General features: G+C 70.8%; 4 protein-coding genes across 6 annotated transcripts; 2 read left to right on the forward strand and 2 right to left on the reverse strand.

Annotated features, from left to right (window-relative positions):
* The first annotated feature begins 20 nt into the window (after positions 1–20).
* On the forward strand, positions 21–4,970 carry CCDC142 (coiled-coil domain containing 142). Of its 3 annotated transcripts, none has more exons than XM_068189110.1 (11): positions 21–249; positions 566–662; positions 1,008–2,354; positions 2,430–2,516; positions 2,712–2,876; positions 2,943–3,097; positions 3,173–3,337; positions 3,425–3,539; positions 3,610–3,787; positions 4,219–4,420; positions 4,705–4,970. In XM_068189110.1, the coding sequence occupies exons 1-11, from the start codon at positions 202–204 to the stop codon at positions 4,954–4,956; spliced, it is 2,811 nt and encodes a 936-aa protein (XP_068045211.1). In that variant the 5' UTR covers positions 21–201; the 3' UTR covers positions 4,957–4,970. The 3 variants fall into 3 exon arrangements, with proteins under 3 accessions (XP_068045211.1, XP_068045212.1, XP_068045213.1); XM_068189111.1 differs by having other exon boundaries at positions 29–249; positions 4,212–4,420; XM_068189112.1 differs by lacking the exon at positions 566–662 and having other exon boundaries at positions 120–249.
* Positions 4,971–5,348: 378 nt separating this feature from the next.
* MOGS (mannosyl-oligosaccharide glucosidase) lies at positions 5,349–8,320 on the forward strand. Its single transcript, XM_068189119.1, has 4 exons — positions 5,349–5,799; positions 5,892–6,103; positions 6,177–6,367; positions 6,463–8,320. The coding sequence occupies exons 1-4, from the start codon at positions 5,439–5,441 to the stop codon at positions 8,168–8,170; spliced, it is 2,472 nt and encodes an 823-aa protein (XP_068045220.1). The 5' UTR covers positions 5,349–5,438; the 3' UTR covers positions 8,171–8,320.
* A 121-nt stretch (positions 8,321–8,441) lies between these two features.
* On the reverse strand, positions 8,442–10,420 carry WBP1 (WW domain binding protein 1). The gene is made up of 4 exons (XM_068189121.1): positions 10,186–10,420; positions 10,016–10,118; positions 9,638–9,799; positions 8,442–9,256 (listed from the first exon to the last, which is right to left on the reverse strand). Exons 1-4 carry the CDS (start codon positions 10,246–10,248, stop codon positions 8,694–8,696), a joined length of 891 nt encoding a protein of 296 aa, XP_068045222.1. The 5' UTR covers positions 10,249–10,420; the 3' UTR covers positions 8,442–8,693.
* A 797-nt stretch (positions 10,421–11,217) lies between these two features.
* On the reverse strand, positions 11,218–13,695 carry INO80B (INO80 complex subunit B). Its single transcript, XM_068189120.1, has 5 exons — positions 13,506–13,695; positions 13,222–13,399; positions 12,973–13,088; positions 12,637–12,854; positions 11,218–12,458 (listed from the first exon to the last, which is right to left on the reverse strand). Exons 1-5 carry the CDS (start codon positions 13,657–13,659, stop codon positions 11,994–11,996), a joined length of 1,131 nt encoding a protein of 376 aa, XP_068045221.1. The 5' UTR covers positions 13,660–13,695; the 3' UTR covers positions 11,218–11,993.
* Positions 13,696–15,344: the final 1,649 nt, after the last annotated feature.

Here is a 15,344-nt window from a genome sequence, read left to right on the forward strand (position 1 = left end):
GGCCCGCGGGGCCCTCACGGAGCGGGAGCGGCGCGCCGCATCCTCTCCCGCCGTCCCCGCCCGCCCCAAGGCCGTGGGCTCAGCCGCTCCCCGCCACCCGTCACGCCGGGCCCCTCCTGGCGGCCGCCTTGGCCCAGCCCCCGGATTAGCGAGGGCGCGGCCTAAGCCTCTTTGCTGCCGCCGCCCCCGGCATGGCCCGGCATGGACGCCGGCGGCGCTGAGCGGCGCGGCGGAGAGCTGTGCCTGCAGGTGAGGCCGCTCGGGGCGGGGGGGGGCTCGGACGCCCCTCCCGGGGCAGCGGCGGGGCCGGGCCGGTAACGGGATGGGCAGGGGGGCGCCGGGCCCAGGCTGTGCTGCGTCTCCATGGCAACGGCACAGCGGGCGGGGCGGGGCGGGGCGGGGGGGCGTGGCCAAACGTGGCGAGCTCCGACGGGGGCGTGGCCACGGCGGGAGCCAGCTGTGGGCGTGGCGCTTGGGGCGTGGTCAGAGCGGCAGTGGGCGGGGTCACGAGCGGCCCCGCCCGTCGCCCCGGCCCGGGGGTCCTGAGCCCCCTGTGCCCCTCCAGGCGGGCGACGCCGGCCTGGGCGGCCTCATCCTCATGCTGCTGACGGCCCGGCCGGGACCGGGCGGTGCGGCTGCCCGCGGGGAGCCCTCCGAGCCCGGTGAGACCCCCGGGAGCTGCGGGGATCACAACGGTGTGTGGTGTTCTGGGGGGCTGCGGGGATCCGGATGGGGTGCATGGTGCTGGGGGGAGTGTGAAGGACCCTAATGGGGTCCAGGGTCCTTGGGGGGGGGCATTCGTAGCACGTGGTGGGCTGTGTGGACCCCAATGGGCTGTGGGCTCCTGGGGGACCTGTGGGGAACCTAACGGGGTCCTGGGGGTCTCAGGGTTAGGGTGGCAGTGATGGGGCAATGCAGGTGCTGCCCCACAGCAAGGTTCTTCGGACTGGGGGTCCCTACCCTCCACCACGGTCCCTGCCCCATCCTGAGGGTCCCGTGCCCCCCAGGCGGGTCGCGGGGGCCCCTGGCACGCTCCTTGCAGCGGGCAGAGGCCATGCTGCGCAGTGTCACCCCGGGACTGCGCCGCCTGCTGTCCCCGCGGTCGAGCCGGCGCGGTGACGGCGACGAGGACGATGAGGAGGATGAGGATGAAGCAGCGTCCATCGTGGTCCCGCTGGAGCAAAGCTTCCCGGGGCTGCGCCGCCGCCTCTGCGTCTGGGAGGACCCTCGCACCGAGACTTTCCTGGGGTACGTGCGGCCCCACCCCGGCGGCGCCGGTGACTTTTCTGAGGACGCCGTGCGGCAGCGCGCGGCGGAGCGGGGAGCGACCCTGCACGCGCTGCTGCAGCACCGCCACCAGCTCCGCCTGGCCCGCGACTTCACCCGACGCCTCAAGGCCTCCTCCGACTTCCTGCGGCGGCTGCCGGCGCCGCCGGGGCCCGGAGAGCCCGGGCACCCCGCGCCGGCGCTGCGGGAGCTGTGCCTGGAGCTGCGGGCGCACGCGGGGCACTGGGCCGCGCTGCTGCGGCGGCTGCGGACGGACGCGTGGCTGCGGGCGCTGCCGCAGCGCCGGGGCGAGGCCGTGCAGCACATGCGGTGGGCGCTGCTGCTGCCCGCGCTGACGGCCGCGCGCCTGACCGGGCGACACATCGAGGGACGGCTGCGGGAGCTCGGCAGTCCCGGCACCCCCGTCCCGGCCTCTGAGTGCCTGGCTGACCTCTTCCAGGGGCTGGAGATCTACAACCGCGTGGCGCAGGGGCTGCTGGAGGAGCTGGGCCCCGAGGTGAAGGCCCCCGGCGCCTTCACGGTGGGTGGGGTGCTGCGGCTGCTGGCGGCCGAGCGCGGCCGGGCCGTGGCCCAGAGGCTCCGGCCCCTCCTGTGGCCCCAGAGCGGGACCATCAGGGATGGACACATCTGCTGGGAGGACGTGGTGGTGCCGTGGCCACCGGGGCACGACGCGGCGGAGATGGGCACGGGGGTGGGCACAGAACCTTCCGGAGCAGAGGCGCCACCGGCGCTGGCGGCTGAGCTGCAGGCACTGTGCCGGGAGGACGAGGAGCTGATGGGACACGTTTTTGGGGCGCTGGTGGCCTCAGCCGACAGCCTGTGGCAACCGGTGCTATCGGAGAGCCCCGAGCCCCCGGGGCTGCGGCCGGGCAGCGCGGGTGGCTGGAAGGCCGTGCGATGGCTGGACGCCGCCCGCGGCCCCGTGGCTGCCACCCTGAGTGCCCGGTACCGCCTGCTGCTCTGGGAGGCCGTGGCAGCTGCGCTGGGAGACAGCCCGGGCACCCCTCCTGCCACCGCCGGTGCCACCGTCACCGCGGCGTGGGAGCTGAGCCGTGCGCTCGCTGTTGGTATGGGGGTACAGGGGGTGTGGGGCTCCCGCGGGGTGTCCCTGCCCTGCCCTGAGCCCCGCCGTGTCCCCACAGCCCGTGTGCCCGCTGAGTGCCGGGAGGAGCTGGGGGGGCTCTGCCTGCGCCTGCTGTGCCGCAGCGTCCTCTGCAGCTGGGACACGGGTATGGGGGGCTGGGGGACCACGGGGAGGGGGACAGGGGGTGCAGGGTGTGGGCTCTGGGGTAAAAGGTTGGGGGCAGGGTGTGGGGCGCTTAGTGGATATGGGGTGAGGGAGGGGGGTTTGCTAAGAAGGGTTGGATACGGGGTGTGGGGTGAAAGCGGGGGATGTTGGGGCTTTCTGACTGTTTCTCCTCCAGATTTTACCCACGCTCTGGGCTCAGGGCTGTCAGACAAGTGCTTGGAGGCCCCAGGCGGGTCCCCGGGGCCGGGGTGCAGCCGCACGGCCCAGCGGCTCCGGTGCCTCTTCCCGGCCCTGGCACTGGCCCTGCGCTGCCTGCGCCTGCTGCCCGCCCGCCCGCACGGTGAGAGGGGTCTGGGGGAGGGCAGCCGGGTCTGCGGATCCTCTCTGTGCCGACCCCCACCCGCAGCCCCCGCCGGGGGTCTCTGCCTGCGGCTGCAGGTGCTGGGCCGGTGCCTGGCGGCGGTGGCGGCCGCCCACGCGTGGCTGACGGGCCGGGCCGGGCGGTACCTGGCGGCCTGGGCGCTGCCTCAGTTCCTGCTGCTCACCCAGGGAGACCTGCAGGTACGGGGGCACGGCGGGCACGGGGGCCTGGGGCGACGCAGCAGGGCTGGGCTCACTCCACCTGCTCGCCTCCAGGTGCTGAAGGCAGAGGCAGAGCAGCTGATGCTGCAGGTGAGCGGGACCTTCCCGGAGCCGGGGGACATTCCTGGGGACAGCCCCCCTGAGCCGCTCCCCAGCCCGGGATCCCCCTGGGAGCTCCAGCTGTGCCGGCAGATCCGCGACGTGGCCAACGGCATCCAGGTATGGTGGGACTGCGGGACGGCGGTCCTGAGGATGCCTGCGTCACCCCGTGTCGCCCCATGTCGTCCCATGTCCCCTGTGTCCCAGCTCTTCTCCGGGGATGTGCTCTGGATGTTCTCCACCAGCTGCAAGCGGCTCTCGGCCGAGATCTTCGACCAGACGATGCCGCTGGGCCGGCACTGGCGGCTCGGGCCCCGCGCTGGTGGGTGTTGGGGCGGGGGGGACGTGGGGGGATTTAGGGGCTCACTGAACTGGGTCCCTGTGTCCCCCAGAGCTGCCCAGCTCCCCCAGCGCCTACGCGGCGGCCGCGGTGCAGGCGGTGCTGGGGCAGGTGCTGCAGGGGGCCCAGGCCCTGCCCCACGATGCCCAGGTGCCCACCCTGGCACGGGTCACCACGGCCTTCCTGGAGGCCTGGATGGATCACATCCTGACCCGCCGGATCAAGTTCAGGTACCGGGGACGGGGGGCCACAGCCTGTGGGCAGTGCCAGGGGTCCCTGTGGAGTCCTGCGGGTCTCAGTGGCAGTGCTTGGGTTCCCAGTGGCAGTTCCAGGGGTCCCAGTGGAGTCCTGGGGTTCCCAGTGGCAGTTCCAGGGGTCCCAGTGGCAGTTCCGGGGGTCCCAGTGACAGTTCCAGGGGTCCCAGTGGCAGGCCAGGGGGCTCAGTGGCAGGTTGGGGTCCCGCTGAGGGTGTCCCTGTGGGGGTCCCAGGGGCTCTGGTGGCAGTGCCAGCGGTTCTGTGGGGAGCCGGTGGTGCTCGTGGGGGTCTGATGGCAGTGCCAGGATCTCGGTGGTGCTCACAGAGCGTGGCGGCAGCGTCAGGGCGTTGAGGTGGGGACTCCAGGGGTCCCGCGCCCACCCTGACCCCCATCCCAGCCTGCAGGGTGCCCTGCAGCTCCGGCGGGACTTCGAGGCCGTGCGGGAGCTGGTGTGCTCCGAGCGCTCCGGGCTGGCTCCCGAGGCCCGGCAGGCGCTGCGCGCCCTCTGCGTCTTCCGACACACGGACACGGCCGTGCGGTGCCTCCTGCAGCAGCCCGGGGGGCTGGGGGGACCCCCCCGGGGCTGGGGCAGCCTCCGGCGCTGCTGTGAGAGCGGGGTGGGGGTGGGAAAGCTGGGGAATGGGGTGGGATGGGACGAGACAGGCGGGGATGGGAATGGGATGGGGTGAGGTGGAGTTGGGATGGGACGGGGTGGGATAGGGATCGGGAGACTGGGACAAAGATGGATGGGGACAGGGAGAGGGACAAGGATGGGGATGGGATTGGAATGAGGATGGGGATGGGGAAAGGAACCTCCATCGGAAGCAGGATCTGATATACCAACCTGTCCATCTATCCAACCTATCCCAAACCCTTCCATCCCTTCCCAGGCTCAGACGAAGGCGCCCACCCCCTGGAACAATCCGTGGACCCTCTCCCTGGCCTGGACCCTCTGGAGGGGCTGGGCCCAATCCCGGGGACCCCCCCGCTGGCTCCGGAAGCCGATCTCCCGTCCCGTCCCGAGTCCCCGTTCCCGGGCAGCCAGCAGCAGTGGCTGTCCCTGCGGCTGCACCGCGCTCGCCGCTGGCGTGTGCCAGGGCTGCCGTGTGTCGGGAACGGCCCCGAGGGCTGACCTGGAATAAACCTGGAAACACCATGGCCGTGGCTGCGTCTGCGGGTGGGATATTGGGGTGTGGGGGTCTGGCATCCCTGCGCTGTTATCCTGAGATTCCAACTGGGACCAGTTCCTGGTGGGCAGGATCTGTCTGGAACTTTTGTGCGGAGATTGGTGGGCTAGGGGCTCCTAGCGGGGCTGGGGGTGCAGGGTGGGGTTCCCCTGGGGGATATTGCAGGTGGATAGCTGGGGTTCCAGGGTGGTCCTTGGCAAGGCTGGGGGTCCTTTGGGTATCCGCGGAGAGGCGGGGGAGGAGAGCAAGGAGCGTGGCCTGGGTGGCCGGGCTGGTCGGGGACGCCGTGCGGTGCCGCTGTCCCCCCCGGTTTGGGGCCAGCGGGGTCCCGGGGGGGGCTGAGCCCGCGCGCGTTCCTCCCGCCCGCCGGGGGCCGCTGGCGGAACCGGCCTCGCCGCCGCCGGCGCGGCGCGGGCGTCACCAGCGCGACAGCCCTGATGGCGGGCGAGCGGCGGCGGCGCGGCGGGGATGGACCCCGGGAGCGGCCCCGGGAGCGGCTCCGGGAGCGGGACCCGAAACTGCGGCAACAGCAAAAGCCACCGCGAGGCTCCGGGCGGGGCCGGACGGCGCTGGCGCTTACAGCGGCGGCGGCGGCGCTGGCGCTGGGTCTGGCGGCGGCGGCCGCCGGATGGAAGCGGTGGAGCGAAGCCTCCCGCCTCGTCACCCCCCACCCCGCGCCCCCCGCCGTTCCCCCTGGCTCCACCGGGCCTCTCGCATCGCCCACCTATTTCTGGGGCACGTACCGGCCTCACGTCTACTTCGGGATGAAGACGCGGAGCCCGCGCTCCGCCGTGACCGGTGAGGGGCGCGGGGGGCTCTGCCCGCCCTGGGGCTCGCCCGGCCCCGCTCCCGGCACGAGGGCCGCGGCTGACACCTCCCCGCCCCTCCAGGACTGATGTGGCTCCAACACGGCGGCAACTTGCGGCACACGAGCGAGCAGAACGACGGCGTGTCGCGATACGGGTGGCTGATGCACGACGGGCAGAATTTCGGAGTGCAGGAGATCCGCGACGAGGGGCTGGTGCTGAGAACCGAGTTCGTGAAGCAGCTGGGGGGGGACCACGGCGGCGACTGGAGCTGGCGGGTCACGGTGAAGACGGAGGTGAGGGGGCGAGAGTGGGAGAGGGGTTGGGATGACGAGGAGCTTTTGTCATCGTCCTCTTCCTCCTCCCCAGGGCAAGGGCCCGGCCCCGCTCCTGTCCCTCTTCTTCTACGTGGCCACAGACGGGCAGGGGACGCTGCGGCCGGTGCTGGAGAACGGGACACGGCTGGCGGCCGTGGCAGGGACGGCGGAGGAGCTCGGGGACTTCACCGTCACCTTCCTGCCCCCCACCGGGGAGGGCGGGGAGGGACCCAAGTATGCCAGGTGAGCGTCTGGGCTGTGTCCCTTCCATCTGCCCCACGTCCCGTTCCCCGTGTCCCCGCTACGTTCCCCATCCCTGACTGTCCTCTGCCCCTCAGTTACAACTTCCTGGCCGCGGGACTGCCGGGGCTGCACCGTCTCACCGACCTGGTCCGGCACAGCCTCCACGAGAGCTCCGTGTTCTCCCCGCCAGGCCGACCCCGCCGCCGCTTTTTCGGGGTGTCCAGCACCGGGGGGCTGCCTGGGGAGCCCCCGCGGGGGCAGCTGCTGCTGCACCAGGTGACGCTGGAGCCGCCGGCGGCGCTGGAGGTGACGCTGGAGTCGGGCAGCGCGGCCGGGGCGCGGCGCGGGAGGCTGGCGAGGCCGGCGCTGAGCGCGGCGCTGGCCCGGCACGCGGCCGCCTTTGAGCAACGCTTTGAGGACACCTTCGGGCTGGGGGCGCGCGGGGCGTCCCTCCCGCAGCGCCGCTTCGCCCAGGCCGCGCTCAGCGAGATGCTGGGCGGGATCGGCTTCTTCCACGGCCGCTCCCTGCTGCGCTCGGAGCACCGGGAAGAGCCGGTGCCCGGCATGGAGTCCACGCTGTTCACGGCCGTGCCCTCCCGCTCCTGCTTCCCGCGTGGCTTCCTGTGGGATGAGGGCTTCCACCTGCTGCTGCTGGCCCGCTGGGACCCCGTGCTGGCCCGCGACATCCTCGCCCACTGGCTCGACCTCCTGAACGCCGACGGCTGGATCCCGCGGGAGCAGATCCTGGGGGAGGAGGCGCGGTCCCGCGTGCCCCCCGAGTTCGTGCTGCAGCACAGCGAGACGGCGAACCCCCCGACGCTGCTGCTGGCGCTGGAGCGGCTGCTGCCCGACGCGCCCCTGCCCTACCTGCGCCGCCTCTTCCCGCGCCTGCGCGCCTGGTTCGAGTGGCTGAACCGCACCCAGGCCGGCCCCGAGCCCTTCACCTTCCGCTGGCGCGGCCGCGACGCCGACCCCGAGCGCTTCCTGAACCCCAAGACTCTGTCCTCGGGGCTGGACGATTACCCCCGCGCCTCCCACCCGTCGGCCCAGGAGCGGCACCTGGACCTGCGCTGCTGGATGGCGCTGGGCGCCCGCGTGCTGGCGGCGCTGGCCGAGCGCCTGGGCGAGCCCCCCGCGCCCTATCGCGACCTGGCCGCGGCCCTGAGCGACAACGACCTGCTGGACCGGCTGCACTGGGCGCCCGAGCTGGGCGCCTTCGCCGACTTCGGCAATCACAGCGCGGCCGTGGCTCTGCGCTGGCGCCACCCGGCCGCCGCGCCCGGCAGGCCCCCGCCGCCCCCGCAGCTGCGGCGGGAGGTGCGGGAGGCGCCGCGGCCGCGGTTTGTGGGTGCTTTGGGCTACGTGAGCCTGTTCCCGCTGCTGCTGCAGCTGCTCCGAGCGGACTCCCCGCGGCTGCCGGCGCTGCTGGGCTCCATGCGCAGCGAGCAGCAGCTCTGGACGCCCTTCGGGCTGCGCTCGCTGGCCCGCGACAGCCCCATGTACCTGCGCCGCAACACCGAGCACGACCCCCCGTACTGGCGCGGCTCCGTCTGGGTCAACATCAACTTCCTGGCGCTGCGGGCGCTGCGCGGCTACGCGCAGGCGGCGGGGCCGCACCGGGAGCGCGCGGCCCAGCTGTACCGGGAGCTGCGCCACAACCTCGTGGCCAACGTGTTCCGGCAGTACGAGGCCACCGGCTTCCTCTGGGAGCACTACCGGGACAGCGATGGCACCGGGCAGGGTTGTCACCCTTTCGCCGGCTGGTCCGCGCTCGTTGTGCTGGCCATGGCCGAGGACTATTAATGTGGGCGGGTCCCCGTGCCCCCCGCCTGCCTGGCGTGCTCAGGGCCAGGGGAGGTGTTGGGGGGCTGTGGCAGAGCCCCCAGTGCCTCCCCTGCAATAAACCTCCCCAACTGTAGCCTCTCGCCACCCGTGTCAGGGTGTCCCAGGGTCACCTTTGCTGGCCCCAGGTCAGACTGGTGCCCCCTGTGCCACGGGGGGGATTGTTTTGCCCCTTCCTGTGGAGTCAGGGGGTCGCCACCCGCCCCAGTGCACCCACCGCAAGGGTCAATGGTATTTCCACATCTCTTTAATGGTCAGAGAACGCGCCGGGACCACCCAGCCCCACGGTCTCGGGCACCCCCCGGGCGATGGGGCTCCCCCGGGCAGCAGCACCGGGATCACAGGGGAGGCCCCAGGAGCAGTTTGGAGGGGAGGGGGCTCCAGCAGGACCCCACCACACTGCAAGGTGGGTGTCCGTCAGGGTGAGGGGCCCCCAGGGGCTCCGTGATGAGTCCAGACCCCAGCTGGGGGTCTTGGGGGGGGCTCAGACGGGCAGCACGGGTGAGCCAGGCCCCCCACCACCCCCTGCTCCCCCACAGCCCTCAGGCTCGCCCTCCTCCTCCTCTAGGCCCCGGCCCACCTCGATGCCCGAATCCCCCGTGAGCCGCCGGTGCCGCCCGGGGCATCCCCCTGGCACCGCTCTGCTCCCCCCGTCCTCGATCCCCTCGGTGTTGGAGCAGGGGTGGCCCTCGGCCTCACAGAAGTCCGGGGGCACTTGTTTGGGGGGGCCCCCCCGGGCCGGCGGCTCCTCGGGCAGGGGCAGGTCCCAGCTGGCACCGGTGCCGGTGCTGCTGGAGCCGTAGTCACGGCTGGTACTGCCGCCCCCCGGGCCCGGGCCCGGCTCCGGGTCCGTCTCGTCGGTGCCCGGCGCCGAGAGCGAGGAGCTGCTGGGGGAGGAGGCGCAGGAGCAGCCGCAGGAGCAGGAGCTGCAGCCCCCGGAGGAGCCGGGGGACAGCGAGGGGCTCCCGGGGCTGTAGGGCGGCGGCGGCGTCCCGGGGCGCCGCGCCACTTCCTCGTACGCCGGCAGCTTGAAGGAGGCCAGCAGCCCTGGGAGGGGGAGAGGTGGGGTCAGGGGGACACCCGGGACACGGACAGGCACCGGGAAACAGCCCCTGAGAGGATGGAGAGGGAGGGCACGGCTTGGCACGGGGCAGAGCTGGGGGATGGAGCTGCAGAGCGCAGCCCGGGGCTGTGGGGCCGGGGGGATGCAGGGCTGGGGGTGCACGTGGGGGTCCGTGGGGCACGGACAGGGCATCCAGGAGTTTGGGGGTGGCTCAGGGGGTGCTGACTCACTGAGATCCCCCCATGAAGATGGTGGGGTATGAGGGGCCGGGGGCGACACGTGGGGTGTCCCGACTCCCTGAGGTCCCCACCGCCCATGGGAGCCAGGGGCTGGGGCTGGGGGAAATTCAGAAGCCCCTCACTCACGGAGGTCCCCCGAGGAGGGCGGGTAGTGGCAGGCACCGTGGTAGGCGATGAGGTTGATCTCACGCTGCCGCTGCTGCTGCTGCAGGCGCAGCTTGGCCCGGCGGTGCCGGAAGGCGCAGCAGCAGCTCAGCAGGATCAGGATGGTCCAGAGCAGCCAGAACCCTGCGGGAACGGGGGCGCGGAGCGCGGGGGTCACCTTCACGTAGAACCGCCGTTCCCACGGGCGGACCGGCCGCAGCCCCCAGAACCTCCCGGAACCCTCCGTGCCCGCCAGGGGCTCGGCTCTTCCGGAGCCCTGGGCCCCGACACAGCCCCTGCCGTCCCGCCCGCCCAGACTCCCCGCTCCCCTCCGTTCTCCCCGGGGCCCCCCGCACTCACACCACAGCTCGTAGTAGTAGGTGCAGCAGCCGCTCTCCCCGCAGCAGTGCCCGGTCTCGCACACGTAGGGCCGGTTGTTCACCCCCGGGCAGAACTCCCGGGCCTGCGGGCACGGCCGCACCGTCACCGCAGCCCCGCGCGCGGCCCCCCCGCCCCGGCCCGCCCGGTACCTGCGGGTGCTGCCGGCCCAGCAGCGCGGCCCAGGCCCCCTCGGCGCTCCCGGGCCGCTCCATGGCGCCGCCGCCTAAAGCCCGCCGCGGCCCCGCGCCCGCCCGGCCGCGGCCCCCGCCGCCCGCAGCAGCCGCCGCCGCCCCGTGGCCGCCGCCGCCGCCGCCATCGCGGCCCCCGCGGCCGCCGCCGCCCGGGCCGGGGCCGTCGCCGCCGCCATCACGCCCGGGCCGAAATCCCGCCCCCGCGGCCACCGCTGGCCAATCAGCAAACGCTCTGCAGCCGGCAGCCAATCGGCGCCGGCGCCGCCGCCCGGCTGCAGCCAATCGCTCGCCGTCTGCCTGAGTCTCACGCCCAACAACAGAGACAAAGAAGCCGAGCACCGCCCCCGCAATGATTGGCGGCCGTGGCGGCCAACCACGGACGGAGCACCGCCCCCAGGCTCTGACTGACAGCGGCGCCCGCCAATGGCGGCCCAGGCCCGAGCCCGACGGAGGGCGCGGCCTCCTAGCGCGCCCCGGGGCGGGCGCTCGGCACAGCGCAGCCAATTGGAGAGCGCGCAGCCCTTCCACCGCCTGATTGGCAAAGCGCCCGACCAATCAGCGTCGCCGCTCTCCGCCGGGCACGTCCCCAGCCAATGAGCGCTGCCGGAGCGCGCCCCGCCCACCCGGGACCGCGGGACGGACCATAACGTACCGGGGGGGGGGGGGATCGGGCTGCTCCACACCCGGCGGGGAACGAACCACCGCGGCCCCGGGGAGTACCGGACCGAACCCCCGCGGCGTACCGGACCGAACCCCCGCGGCCCCGGGGAGTACCGGACCGAACCCCCGGGGAGTACCGGACCGAACCCCCGGGGAGTACCGGACCGAACCCCCGCGGCCCCGGGGAGTACCGGACCGAACCCCCGCGGCCCCGGGGGGTACCGGACCGAACCCCCGCGGCCCCGGGGAGTACCGGACCGAACCCCCGCGGCCCCGGGGGCGAGCTGCCCGCCCGCCCGCCGCAGCACGCTCGCACACGGCTCGTTCCGCAGCAGCCTTTAATGCGCTCCGCCGCACCGGACCCGCCTCGGGACCACGCTCAGTCCCGCCCGGCGTCCCCGTGGAGAGCCCCGAGCCCTCTGGAGCGCCGCATCCCGGCTGTCCATATCCATCCGGAGGAGCCGGGGCTGCGCGTCTCCGTGAGGAGCCGCGGCTCTCCAGCTGCCCTGTGTCCCTGCGGCGTGGCCAGCGCCTCTGTGCGCCCGGCAGAGGCCCGGCGTCCCCGCGCTGTGCCTTCGGCCTCCGCGTGGAGGGTCGGGAGCTCCCCGCGCGGAGATCTACAGGTTCCTCCGCGTGCACAATCCAGGAACTCCCTGCGTCCATGTGGCGCCGAGATCTGGCCCTTGGTATCCACCGCGAAGGACCCGTAGCCCCCGGCAGAGCGTCCGTAGCCCCCGGAGAAGATCCGTAGCCCCCGCAGAGGGTCCGTAGCCCCTGGAGAAGATCCGTAGCCCCCGGAGAAGATCCGTAGCCCCCGCAGAGGGTCCGTAGCCCCTGGAGAAGATCCGTAGCGCCCGGAGAAGATCCGTAGCCCATGGAGAAGATCTGTATCCCCCGCAGAGTGTCCGTAGCCACCACAGAGGGTCCGTAGCCACCACAGAAGATCCCTAGCCCCTGCAGAGTGTCCGTAGCCCCCGCAGAGGGTCCGTAGCCACCGCAGAGTGTCCGTAGCCACCACAGAAGATCCCTAGCCCCTGCAGAGTGTCCGTGGCCCCCGCAGAGGGCCCGTGGCCCCCGCAGAGGGCCCGTGGCCCCCCTCAGCGGGCTCACCCCGCGCTCTGCAGCAGCTGCAGGTTGCGCCGGTAGCAGCCCAGGCTGCAGAGCGGCCGCCCGGTGCGGGCGCAGCTGTAGCGCCTGGGGTTGGGGCAGCCGGGCACGGCGCAGGGCCGGGCGGGGGGCACGGGCGGGGCGGCGGCGGCGGGCAGCGGCAGCGGCAGCCCGGCGGGGAAGGAGACGGTGACGCCGTCGGCGGCGCCGCGGTAGCGCACGACGGGGCAGGGCGCGGGGCGGGCGCGGCGCTCGCGCAGCGCCCTCACCTTGGCCTTGTGCGTGCGCGTCAGGCGCTCGATGGTCTGGTTCTTGCTCTCCTCGGCCTTGCGCGCGGCCTGCAGCCGCCGGCGCCGCGCCCGCTCCTCCCGCTTCTCCCGCATCTCCTCCGTCACCTCCTTGGCCTTGGCGCCCATGGGCAGCTGCAGCAGGGGCTGGCTCTGCTGCTTGTGCAGCAGCGCGCGCTGCGGGGGGCGCGGCGCGGCGTCACGCTCCCAGCCGGCTGCCCGCTCCCAGCCGGCCGCCCGCCCGGCCCCGCTGCGCTCCTGGGGTCCCCGCGGCCCTCCCAGGCGCCCTCGGGGGCTACGGGGCTCGCCGGTCCCCCCTCTCCGCCCAGCGCCTGGTCCCCCCGTGCCCCCTGACCTGCCGGGCCGTCAGGAGGGACTCGTCCACCTCCCTCTTGATGTCGCCGTTGTCGTCCAGCTCCCCCCTCTCGAGGGCCGCCAGCCAGCGCCGCTCCTCCTCCTCCTCCTCTTCCTCCTCCTCCTCCTCCTCCTCCTCCTCCCCCTCCTCACGCGGAGGGAAGCAGCTCTCGGGGTCCAGCTCGGGCAGCGGCGAGGGGGCCAGGTTGCTGTCCTCATCTGGTGGCAACAGTCACAGGGCTGGGGGCTCAGCCCGCCCCGAGGGGTCCGGCGCAGCCCCTCCCCGCCCAGCCCTCAGCCGGGGCCCCCCGCTGCCCTGTCCCCAGCCCCTGCTCACCCAGCCAGGCGCGGTACTGCTCCAGCGGGACGCTGGGCTCCTCCTCGTCCCCTGCCAGCAGAGGGGAGGGGGACGGCGAGTGCGGCCCTTCGGGGACCACCGTGAACGTGGGGACACTGCAGGGGAAGAGGGAGGACTTTGGGGGCGCGGGGGTGGAAACACGCCCGGGCCTGCCTCCCCCCACCCTCCTCCTCCTCCTCCTCCTCCCCCATTCTGGTGCCCAGGATCTGCCCCCAGCTCCCTCCTCACCTCTTGGTGCCCAGGATCTGCCCTCCCAGCTTAATGCGGAGCCGCAGCCGGGGCTGCCGAGGGGGCTCGGGCCCCGGGGCCGGCCCCGCCTCCTGGTGGTGCCGTTTCTTGTGCTTTTTCTTGTGCTTCTTGTGTTTCTTCTTGTGGCCGCCATGGCCGCCCGCCTCGGCCTCCTGCCCTGTGAGGGGGAACGCAGGGTCAGCGAGGGGTCCCCGCGGGCTCTGTCCCGCCGGGGAGCGACCCCGCGGCCCGCCCGGACCCTGCCCGGCCCCGCGCCCTCTCACCGTGGCCGCCGGCCTCCATCCCGCCGCGCCGCCAGGCCCTGCGCATCCGGCTGCGGGGGACCCAATTCGGGACGGACCCGCTTCCGCCCAAACGCGCTTCCGCCCGGACTCGCTGCCGTCCCTCATGCGGGGCGGGTGACGCCGCCGCCGCCATCTTTGCTGTGGGCACGTTGCGCGCTGCCCCGGGGGGAAACTGGTGCCGCGGGTGCTTTTGGGCCGGCCGGGGCGGCCGGGCGAGCCCGGTGCGGAGCCGGGCGCGGGCTGAGCGGCGGAAAGCACGGGCGAGCACCGGGGCCCTGCGGCCTCAGGGCCGAGCTCTGCGCTCCTGGGGGCTGCTCCCGCCCAACCCCGCCTCCTGCGGGCAGAGGAATCCCGGGGCACAGCGGGGAGGGCGGGCCATGGGGGCTTTCGGGCCCCGCGGCACTTCCCAGGCTGAGGGAGCTGGGTCTGGTTAGTCCAGGGAGAAGACTGAGACAGGACTCCATCAATCCACTCAGATATCCACAAAAAAACCCCAAATACCCACCCAAATATCCACAGAAACCTCCTCAAATACCCACTCAGATATCCACAAAAACCTCCTCAAATACCCACTCAGTTATCCACAAAAAAAACCCAAATACCCACTCAAATATCCACAAAAGCCCTTCAAATACCCACTCAGATATCCACAAAACCCCCCAAATACCCACTCAAATATCCACAAAAACCCCTCAAATACCCACTCAAATATCCACAAAAACCTTCTCAAATACCCACTCAAATATCCACAAAAACCCCTCAAATACCCACTCAAATATCCACAAAAAAACCCAAATACCCACTCAAATATCCACAAAACCTCCTCAAATACCCACTCAGATATCCACAAAACCCCCCAAATACCCACTCAAATATCCACACAAACCTTCTCAAATACCCACTCAAATATCCACAGAAACCTCCTCAAATACCCACTCAAATATCCACAAAAACCCCTCAAATACCCACTCAGATATCCACACAAACACCCCAAATACCCACCCAAATATCCACAGAAACCTCCTCAAATACCCACTCAAATATCCACAAAAAAACCCCAAATACCCACTCAAATATCCACAAAAGCCCTTCAAATACCCACTCAGATATCCACAAAAAACCCCAAATAGCCACTCAAATATCCACACAAACCTCTTCAAATACCCACTCAGATATCCACAAAAAAAACCCCAAATACCCACTCAAATATCCACAAAACAACCCCAAATACCCACTCAAATATCCACTAAACCCCCCCAAATACCCACTCAAATATCCACAAAAAACCTCCTCAAATACCCACTCAAATATCCACACAACCCTCCTCAAATACCCACTCAAATATCCACAAAAACCTCCTCAAATACCCACTCAAATATCCACACAAACCGCCCCAAATACCCACTCAAATATCCACACAAACCCCTCAGATACCCACCTAAAAATCCCAAATATCCACGCAAACCTCCAAATATATAAAATATCCTCACAAACTCCCCAAATACCCACCCAAATATCCCAAATACCCACCCAAATATACCAAATATCCACGCAAACCTCCCAAATACCCACCCAAATATCCCGAATATCCGTGCAAACCCCCCAAATATATAAAATATCCACACAAACCCCTCAGATACCCACCCAAATATCCCAAATATCCACAAATACCCACTCAAATATCCCAAATATCCTCGCAAACCCCCCAAATACCCACTCAAATATCCCAAATATCCTCGCAAACCCCCCACATACCCACTCAAATATCCCAAATATCCTCGCAAACCCCCCAAATACCCACTCAAATATCCCAAATGT

This window comes from Anomalospiza imberbis, chromosome 4, assembly GCF_031753505.1.
Source record: "Anomalospiza imberbis isolate Cuckoo-Finch-1a 21T00152 chromosome 4, ASM3175350v1, whole genome shotgun sequence".
NCBI lineage: Eukaryota > Metazoa > Chordata > Aves > Passeriformes > Viduidae > Anomalospiza > Anomalospiza imberbis.

What these genes read in the sequence shown, in the direction of transcription:
- INO80B (XM_068189120.1), bottom strand. Translation starts at nt 13,659, where the DNA reads ATGGCGGCGGCGGCGTCACCCGCCCCGCATGAGGGACGGCAGCGAGTC. An exon ending in GATGGAGGCCGGCGGCCACG is followed by an intron (nt 13,400 to 13,505) that starts GTGAGAGGGCGC and finishes TCCCCCTCACAG; the next exon opens with GGCAGGAGGCCGAGGCGGGC. An exon ending in GCAGTACCGCGCCTGGCTGG is followed by an intron (nt 12,855 to 12,972) that starts GTGAGCAGGGGC and finishes TGTTGCCACCAG; the next exon opens with ATGAGGACAGCAACCTGGCC.
- WBP1 (XM_068189121.1), bottom strand. Translation starts at nt 10,248, where the DNA reads ATGGAGCGGCCCGGGAGCGCCGAGGGGGCCTGGGCCGCGCTGCTGGGC. An exon ending in TGGGCCGGCAGCACCCGCAG is followed by an intron (nt 10,119 to 10,185) that starts GTACCGGGCGGG and finishes CCGTGCCCGCAG; the next exon opens with GCCCGGGAGTTCTGCCCGGG. An exon ending in GCCCTCCTCGGGGGACCTCC is followed by an intron (nt 9,257 to 9,637) that starts GTGAGTGAGGGG and finishes TCCCCCTCCCAG; the next exon opens with GGCTGCTGGCCTCCTTCAAG.
- MOGS (XM_068189119.1), top strand. Translation starts at nt 5,439, where the DNA reads ATGGCGGGCGAGCGGCGGCGGCGCGGCGGGGATGGACCCCGGGAGCGG. An exon ending in CCCGCGCTCCGCCGTGACCG is followed by an intron (nt 5,800 to 5,891) that starts GTGAGGGGCGCG and finishes CCGCCCCTCCAG; the next exon opens with GACTGATGTGGCTCCAACAC. An exon ending in GGGTCACGGTGAAGACGGAG is followed by an intron (nt 6,104 to 6,176) that starts GTGAGGGGGCGA and finishes CCTCCTCCCCAG; the next exon opens with GGCAAGGGCCCGGCCCCGCT.
- CCDC142 (XM_068189110.1), top strand. Translation starts at nt 202, where the DNA reads ATGGACGCCGGCGGCGCTGAGCGGCGCGGCGGAGAGCTGTGCCTGCAG. An exon ending in GCGGCTCGGGCCCCGCGCTG is followed by an intron (nt 3,540 to 3,609) that starts GTGGGTGTTGGG and finishes TGTGTCCCCCAG; the next exon opens with AGCTGCCCAGCTCCCCCAGC. An exon ending in GGGCAGCCTCCGGCGCTGCT is followed by an intron (nt 4,421 to 4,704) that starts GTGAGAGCGGGG and finishes ATCCCTTCCCAG; the next exon opens with GCTCAGACGAAGGCGCCCAC.